This window comes from Acanthisitta chloris, unplaced genomic scaffold (genome assembly GCF_000695815.1).
Source record: "Acanthisitta chloris isolate BGI_N310 unplaced genomic scaffold, ASM69581v1 scaffold11963, whole genome shotgun sequence".
NCBI lineage: Eukaryota > Metazoa > Chordata > Aves > Passeriformes > Acanthisittidae > Acanthisitta > Acanthisitta chloris.
The window spans coordinates 1-8,999 of record NW_008664321.1 but is presented as its reverse complement, the minus strand read 5'-3'; the positions used below and the strand labels follow the sequence as shown (position 1 = coordinate 8,999).

Sequence of the window (8,999 nt, the reverse complement as noted above, 5' to 3'; positions counted from 1 at the left end):
CGTGGTCCAGCATTGCCCTCGATCCATCACTGCTCGTGGTCCAGCACTGCCCTCGATCCAGCACTGCCCGTGGTCCAGCACTGCTTATGATCCAGCATTGTCCCACGAACCAGCAGTGCTCGTGATCCAGGACTGCCCCAATCCATCACTGCCCTCGATCCAGCATTGCTCATAGTCCAGCACTATCCGTGATCCTGCATTATCCCACAAACCAGCACTGCCCGACATCCAGGACTGCCCCTGATCCAGGACTGCCAGTGATCCAGCATTATCCCACGATCCAGCATTGCCAGTGATCTGGCACTGCCTGTGATCCAGCACTGCCTGTGATCCAGCACTGCCTGTGGTCCAGCATTGCCCACAGCCAGTGGTCCCAAGGGAAGAGGATCCCAGCAGGTGCCCGTGATGGAGCTGGGGCGCCTGGAGTACCTGCAGGCTCTGGTCACTGAGTTCCAGGCCACAGACAGCACAGGTAAGCTCAGCACTGTGCCTTGCACACACACATCACGTCAAGCATTTCCTCACACATGATGCTGCTTCTCCCTTGCAGAGGCCAAGGAGCAGGTGCTGGCAAACCTGGCCAACTTCGCCTACGATCCCAAAAACTACGAGTACCTGCGGCAGCTCCAGGTGCTGGATCTGTTCCTCGATATGCTCACTGAGGACAATGAGACCCTCGTGGAGTTTGCCATTGGTAAGGATGCCCTGAACACCCTCACCTGTCTGGCAGGTCAAGGGACACTGTGTCCCATGCTTGTTTTGGTGGGAAAACCAGCCCACACTATGCTGGGAAAGCCTCATTTAGTGCAGAATGTGTGGAATGGGGAGAGAATTCAGAGGTAGCCACATCCCCCCGTGTTCTGACAGAGCTGCTGTGCTTAATGAAGACACTTTGTGGAAAGGATTTTGGCTTTTTCCCCCTGGACTGTAAGTAAACACCACCCGAATGACTTTTTACTGCAATCTCTCCTATGGAGAAGCAGTGATGAACACATCCATTTTGCCAGGTATATTGGCAGGTCCAGTGTTACCATTCTGCTCCTGAAAACTGATCTTCTAGAGTACTTACTTGAAATGTTCTAATAAATCCTCTGAGAACCTGCCCTTACGGTGATTTGTCACAGTCTGGACATGAGCTGAGGGAACAGATTCCAGCTGTGAGTGATTCCATAAGATGCTAATAACTGGGTTTGGTTTTCAAGGTTTGTGGATGCATCTGAAAGTTTCCAGCTCAAACACTCAGTGCCTCTTGGCTAACACTGTGAGCTCCATTCTCTGGTTTCCTAAAACACCTGCAATACCCTGCTGGCTTGTAGCCTCCCTTAGGGATAAGTGATGCTGGAATTCTGCATTCCCTGGAAGCAGTTCTGTGCAGCAGTAACAGTCAGGATCAGGAATGTGCGGGTGGAAAATCCCTGGAAAGGATAAAGAAAACAGTGCTCAGAGAACCGTTAAGAATTTTCCATCCATATCTCACAGAAGACCTGGATTATTATTTCTCTATTGGAAACAGGACAAGTGGAGAATCTGAATCTTGATGTGAAAGAAGGTGTGAAGAGGAGAGTTTGTGTTGAAGGTGTCAGTCACTTTCTTCTCCCGTTTCAGGTGGTCTCTGTAACCTATGCCTGGATAAAACTAACAAAGACTACATCCTGGAGGCCAATGGCGTGGAGCCCATAATCAACTGCCTGTCCAGCCCCAACGAGGAGACTGTGGTGTCAGCTGTCACGACGCTGATGTTCCTGACGACGCCGCAGTCGCGGCAGCAGACCACGGCTCTGCCCGTGGTGGAGTGCATGCTGCGCTTCTCCCTCTCGGCCAACAGGCGCCTCAGCAACCTGGCGTCTGTCTTCCTGGAGGACTACTGCACCCCTCCACAGGTGGAAGAGGCCAGGAATCTCAGCAAACACACAGCAGTGGGGATTCCTCTCCCCAAGGACTGACACTGGAGCTGTTGAGAGGAAAACCTCCCTCTGTTCTCCCAGGCTGACGCTGCTCAGCAGGTCAAGAGCGTGTCAAAACCAGCATTCCAGAGGGAAGTTGGCTATACCAGCACTGGGTTTTAGTAATAAAGAGGATGGTACAGCACTACCATGTCAGTTGGGCCAAGCACACAGCAAAAACTGCAGGCAAATATTTAAAATCAAGCAGGTCATAGCTGTGGCAGAGCAGTTTGCCAAGTGCTGCCCAGCCCCCAGTGTGCACAAATCACCCTTCCCAGCAAGGAGGGCTCGTCCTGCTTGGGTTATTGGGCAACTTATATCCCCTCCAGCGCCTGGCTGGTTTTGCTGCAGCTCTCCCCTTAAGCGTCAATGACAACTGAGTGTCAACTCAAATGACTTTGAAATGTCATGGATATTTATTCCTCCTGCAGAGAAAGGTGTTTTCCTGCCCTGGCAGTTCACAGTCTTGCTCCATCCCTATGGTACTAATGCCATCCTCTCATCATGGCACAGGGCAGGCTGTAGCTGTCCTAGAAATCAAGAAATGGGAAATTGTTTTTCTATCATTACCACTGAAAGGTAAAGATTAAAAAAAAAAGGGCTCATGGCAGTCTGCCTCATGACAACAGCTGTTCTGTGAAACCTTCTCTTAATAAAACATTAACTTAAATGCTGTGTAATCAGTTCTGTATGAGCTCATAAATACTTTCTCCAGCACCTGCAGCCTTTGCCCACTCTTACTCAAACACATGGGCTAGAAAGTGAAGCCAACTTGGTCTCCTTTCATTATCAGCCAATGAACCAAGAGGCAACCCAAGAGCCAGGGTGGCTAAGTACATAAAATTCAAAAGATTTGGCTGTTGAGCCCAGTGCTCCCTGACAGACACCCACACTGTGTCTGCTCAAGCTTTCCTTCTTTTTTAACTCCCTTCCACTCCCAGACAGCACAAACCAAACAGGAGCGAGGTTAAACACACATACACAAAAATCCAACCAACCCACTGTAGAACCAAAACACTGCTTGTGTTTTATACTTTCTCTTCACCAACAGCAAACATCCAAAATGCTTCTGAGATCAGCTGAGTGCAGAGTAATCTTCCAGAAACCTGGAGAGCAGCCAGGGACAGCTCGTTGTTTATTATATCTGACCCCTGAGGTGATGGTGCTTGCTGCCTCCTGGGAATGGGTTTCCCTGCCAGCAGTGGTGCCCTGGCAGTGGGAAGAGCTCAGCATCCCCTTCTTGCACTACTGCCTGCGCTTGCTGTCCAGGATGGCCTTCCAGTCATCTGCCCAGGAGAGCAGGCGCCGGCGCGGGGCCTGCAGCTGGACGTGCCTGTTGTGGCAGCAGTTGAACAGGATGTGCTCCCAGCTCGGGTTCAGCTCTGCACCTGGAGAGGGACAAAGGATAAAGCTGGAGTCAGCTGGGAGTGACTCCCCAGTTAGCAGCAAGGGGTGGAAATGCTGTTCAAACCTTGAATGTTGTCCTTGTCATCGAACAGCAAGTCAGCAGCCACCACGGTCTTATCGCGGGTGAGGATGATGCGCTCCACGAACTCAGGCCCCAAGTGTTTCTCTACCCACTGATACTGCAGAGAAAATCCCACTGTACTCTCAGTTTACACATCACTCATGCCAGATCAGCCCTAATACAGCAATTTTCCCCCCATAAACCCACATCTGTGTCTAGGAATCTGTGCCATACAGCCTGGCTACAGCCCAGGACTCGGATTTTTTAGCCTGTATGTGTGACAGTGTTCACTCAGCACTGCACTTCCTGTGCCAAACTTGAGTTGTGAGCAGCACTGGCTGCTTGCCCAGAGCACATGGGTTGTGCCCATCTAAGTCATTCCAGTGATCAAGGTCTCCACTTTGTTCTCATACCACTGGCAAAGAGGACTAATTTCAAGCCTCCTCAACTCAGAATCCTCTTTTGGGCTAGCTGGATGTGTCAGGCTCCAGATTTAGACAGAAGAAGGTTTTGTTGGTCAAGAATTCTCCAGTGTGGAATCCCCTGGGGAGGATCTACAACACTTCCTTTGCTATCACCTGCTGACACAGCTGGTCCCAGCCCAGCTCCAAGAGCTCAGAGCTCATGTGCTGCACAGTAAGGCTGGCAGCACATGACAGGGGAATCCAAGATTCCCTGTCCTGCACTACTGCTCTGTGCCTGGGCAGCTGTCCCTCCAACAGGGATTGAGGGAAGTCTGGCAGCCAGAGCAGCTACTATCTTTGTAAATTAATGGCTCCAGCTTGGTTGGTGGGAAACAGCAAAGCCTTGCAAAAGCAGCATTAAAACTAGTGAAATTAATTCTCTCCCACCTTCTCCACGATGCAGTGCTCATATTTCCGGAGAGGACTTGTGCATATGAAGACTTCAGTGCTGAAAAGAAACATCCTTCATTAGCTGGCAGGGGAAAGTGTGTAAGATAATGGCAAAGGGCTGCAAAGTGTCCTTACTCCTGCATGTGGATCATCTCCTGCATAGCTTCAATGGCTCCTGGGATTGGATCCAACTCCAGGAAGAAGCCAGGTGACTCATAGACACTGGCTACCTTGGCCTGCAAGAGACAGAGGACAGTTAGCAATGCCTGTGCTTTGACCCGAGCTCTGGCACAGCAGTTGTCCTGTTACCCTGTGGAACAGCCATCAAAGGGCTGGTGCTTAGCAGAGGAAGGTGATGTTTCCCGCCCAGAGTGGATTATAAAGTTTCTCACCTTTTGGGTTCCAGGAAAAGTCCAGCTCAGGCACACAAGAACAAGATGATAGTCCCTGGCGTCTCGTGAGGAGTGAGGAGGCAGAGCTGACCCTGTCCTGGCTTTGTTCCCACAAGCTGCTCCGTGAGCAGACACAGCACTGACCCACAGCTCTGTTGGCTGAGGGAGAGCTCCCACCTCACCCTTCCCAGAGGGTCTCTCTTGACTGACACTTGCAAAAACCAAAGGAACAAGTTCGAGACTTCTGCTCCTGTGTCACATCGATCTGAGATTTGCTGATGGCTCAGGAGTTTACCAGGGATGATTGGGCAGACACAGGCACTGCCCAACAGCCCTTTCCCTTTAAACAGGACCACGAGGTGACCATGCCAATGGCCATCTTCAATGGAAGGGCCAGGTCAGCACACCCACACATCAGGGGTGAATCCTTTCAGTCCAGCAGCAGGGAAGGAAGAGGATGGGAGTGCTGGGAAAGCTGTGTCTGCTGCTTTCCATGATTCCCAACCACACACTAAAATAACCATTACAGGAGCAGATCTTGACTCCAGCATGGATGGAGAGCTGCTCCTCTGTGGTAATGGCTGGTGCAAAGTCTGCTCCAAAGAGTGTGAGACTGCAGCAGGAAGGGCAGAGCTGGATCCCTGCACTTCCCCAAGAACCTTTGGCTCCATGAGGTGACCTGTGCAACCCCCTAGCCCCAGCTGGGCTGGGTTTGGGGGTGCTGTGGGACACACTCCCCTCACCTGACTCAGGGCATGAGGCCTTAGCAGTGCAGTTAAGGGCTTTATCCCTTTTTTTGTCTGCACTCCTTCCATGCAGGCACATGGGATGCCATGTGAGTCAGAGAGGTCTAACAATAAACAAGTGGGAATCGAGGTTTGCTCTAAAGGTAATTTTTAAATGAGTGGAGGAGCAGTGCTTTCCCAGGTTAAAGTAGGCAAAACCCGGGACTAAAAAGGTATTTAATAGGATGCAGGACAGTGACATCTCTAAAGTACTTCCAGGGCAATTCCTGTGCTCCAAGTAGGATTGTCCTTTCAGTCCTTCTTTAGTCTTAATTTACTGAGAAGACATTTTCACACCTTTTATTATTAGGTGATTCCCTGGTTCAAATTCAGTTCTGGTTAGTTAATTTTAGAGATTGCTCCCTGATGAGTGTTCAGTGGCCTGTGTTAAACCAGAGTGTTAAACCAGAGTGTTTCAGTGCAGCTCACAGCAGATGGGTTTTCCCTCCCTTATCACACACCCTATCACAGAGAAGGACCCACAGCAGCACTGAGGGATGAAGCCACTTCCAGGCCTGAGTTTCACCCTCAGACACAAAAGTTAAGTTTCCAATATCTCTTCTACCCTGAGACACATGAATCTTGCCTTGCCTGGCATCACACAGTGAACATCAGAGGTGTCAAGACAGCATTTTTCTGCAAGCACTAAAGTCATACATTCCCAGGCCACTGGTAAATTGGGAAAACTTCATTTTCAGTCAGTATTCTCCAAAGGGAGGTGCAGCCTTTGCTCAGGAGCTGGACAAAGTTGCTTCAGATTGGAGCTGATGGTCTCCTTGCTCCTTATCACCAGTGGAACATCCACATGGAACCCATTGCAATTAAGCAGCAAGGAGAAGGAGCTGGCATTAAACCACTCTCCCAGGGCTCACTCCACTATCATCATCATCTAATACTCATACCTCAACAGGCAGAAGTTTGGAAGCATTGCCTGACTTCACACAGAAATCAGAAGAGGTTAAGGAGTCTAAGTGCAGACGTGGCAATCAGATCTGCCCAGATCTCTGCTTCCATGCAAAGCCTCCCTGATCCCAGCAACAATTCCCTGGAGCTCTTCCCAAGGAGATTGAATTACAGGCTCAGGGCTTGTGTCTGAGAGCTTTTTTATCCTACAGCAAGACACCAGAAACTGGCAAGTTTCCACCACATCACAAAGAAGTCTGGCTTTGCTGGAGGAAGAAATTTGTTTTGATGACTCTTAGAACCAAAAGCCATTTCTCCCCTCAGAAAGAGTGACTAGAAAAAGCAAGTAAAACCATTTTGTTTCCTCATTTTCATGCCATCATTGTTGAACACTTCCTTTGAACTTCCATAAGCAAAATAACAACGTGGATATGAAACTGGAGGGACTAATCTATCCCTTAGCTTTCCCATTGGCAACACTTAAAAACAATTTTGCCACTGATGGAGATCTTGAATCCATGTTTAAAACTATCTGGGACTAGAAAACAAATCCTAAACTGTTGGGAGCTAAATCCCCATGAACAAAATGACTACACACACAAGGCCACGTAGGCAAGTGCAGCATAGAAAGCCTTGAACAAAATGAAAAGGACTAAAAGTCACTCTAAATAAAACAGATTTACACTGTGAAATTAATGATCGACTTACAAGCAAAACAGAAACAGAACCCCGAGCAATGGTTCAAGTTTCAGGCACAGCTGCTCAGCACTGACAAAACATAAACACCACTCAGTAAGAGGCAATGCATAAACCATTACCACAGCACTTCCCCTTGTCACGAGAGCATCCCACGCCCTGGCAGCTCATGGACACACAGAGCAGACACCTGCCACAAAGAGCCTGGTGTGTGTCCTGCTGATCCCCTGGTGTCCAGCTGATCCTCTCCTTTCAGCGCTGACAAAGTGCAGACTCAGTTTCCCTGCAGGGACACGAGGCCCCGCGGACCCCCCAGCACCCAACGGACAAACTGCCCTCCCTGCCTGGGCTGCTGGCTCCTGCCAAAGCTTTTCCTGAAGCTGGGGACAAGGAGAGACCTTCCACAGGGATTCTCCTGCCTCACAGATGTCCTGTACCACCATGGCAGAGCTACCAAGGGCTGTATTTTTAAACTCAATAATGGTATTTACCTGAAACCCAAAGGAGCTTCAAATCTTTATACTTTCATTATTCTGCCAAATATACCTAAACCAGCCCAGAACTCCAGAGGTTACTGAAGGAGATACACACAGAGCTCCACAAAGCTAATTTCCTTAGGAAGACAGGCTGGTAATGACCAGCAAGGTCAGAGCTTTCTGCCACTGCTGATCCACATGGGATTCACACCAAAGATCCAGTTATTTCTTTGCCACACCTAAGGTCTGGGGAGGAACACGATCAGCCTGAACCAAGTTAGGGAATAGGAATGTCAGAAATAGAATATGACACAAGTTCTGGATAGATCAGATTGTAGACCTTCCAAATAAGAACAAACAAAAAGCCATTACTCTTTTAATGACCTGCAGCTCTTTTTGTCCAGGTGTACCTAAATGGGATTAATTTCAGGAATGCTAATTTAAATAATAAATCATATTTATTGATGTAAAACAATAACCAATTTCATTCCTACTCCCTATATTTACAGGTTCCTAGTTCCAGGAACTTTTGAGCATCAACAGTGATCAACTGGAGCTCAGGCAGTTTGGAGCCTGTGGAAATGCTGACTGGACCCAGCAGTCCTGTCCATCACACTGGTGCAGGAGCCTGTGCCTCACCATGGAACAGGAGGGAAATGAACGTGAGTTGTCATTTCTAAGCAGTAAAAACCTACAGGCTCAGTACAGGATCTCAAAACCAGCAATAAACTCAGGGAAAGTGTATGGCACAGCATGTCAGACACATAACAGATCAGCACCAACTCCGTTTCCTTACGGAGTCCTCGCTGTCCTACAGTAATCATAGTGAAGTCTGGATTCAGTGTTTGTGATTTTGCCTTGCAAACCTCTCTGATATTCATTCAGCAGGTATTAAAAATGGCAAGTTTGCATGGATGTGGGGTGTTCCACCAGCTCTCTGTATGTGTTCCCAATGCCTTACCTGCTGTGCATTCTGCTTGCCAGAGCATGCAGAGGGAGTACAGATACAGGATTTCATCAGCTGGACTAACCCATAGAACACTTCTTGCCCTGCTGTGGAGCCATAGCAACACTTGCAGGGCACTCGGGGAGCTTTGGGGAAGTTATTACTCGCAAGAACACAGAACAAGCTGAGGATAATTAATAGTTTCATTATTTCCACGACAGAATCGCTTATTGCCGATTACCACACATACACACACTCTCCCTGCAAAGGGCTGGAGATCGTCCTGGAAAGAGGTCACCAGTTACAACTGAAGATACGAACTAAGTCAAACAACCCTTTGTAACACCTTCAAATACAAACAAGCACCCGAGCCCGCAGCTCTGCGGTGGGGCTGGAGTGGTTTCAGCTCTGCACACCCACAGTGCGACCAGGGAGAGGTTTCCTGCGCTGGGCTCGGGGAGAGGGAGGAGGTTCCGCACTCACCGCCAGGTCCTCCCGCAGGCAGCGGTACTGCTCCCGCACCGAGAAACCTCTGC

General features: G+C 49.2%; 2 protein-coding genes across 2 annotated transcripts; one reads left to right on the top strand and one right to left on the bottom strand.

Moving 5' to 3' along the window:
- Positions 1–388: 388 nt before the first annotated feature.
- Positions 389–2,012, top strand: ARMC7 (armadillo repeat containing 7). The gene is made up of 3 exons (XM_009071300.1): positions 389–472; positions 551–694; positions 1,606–2,012. The coding sequence occupies exons 1-3, from the start codon at positions 406–408 to the stop codon at positions 1,941–1,943; spliced, it is 549 nt and encodes a 182-aa protein (XP_009069548.1). The 5' UTR covers positions 389–405; the 3' UTR covers positions 1,944–2,012.
- Positions 2,013–3,188: 1,176 nt separating this feature from the next.
- On the bottom strand, positions 3,189–8,994 carry NT5C (5', 3'-nucleotidase, cytosolic; the record flags this gene model as incomplete). Its single annotated transcript, XM_009071301.1, has 5 exons — positions 3,189–3,331; positions 3,415–3,529; positions 4,263–4,323; positions 4,401–4,501; positions 8,947–8,994. Coding segments are annotated over 5 exons (468 nt in total), but the record flags the coding sequence as incomplete, so codon positions are not given.
- Between the last annotated feature and the right edge of the window lie 5 nt (positions 8,995–8,999).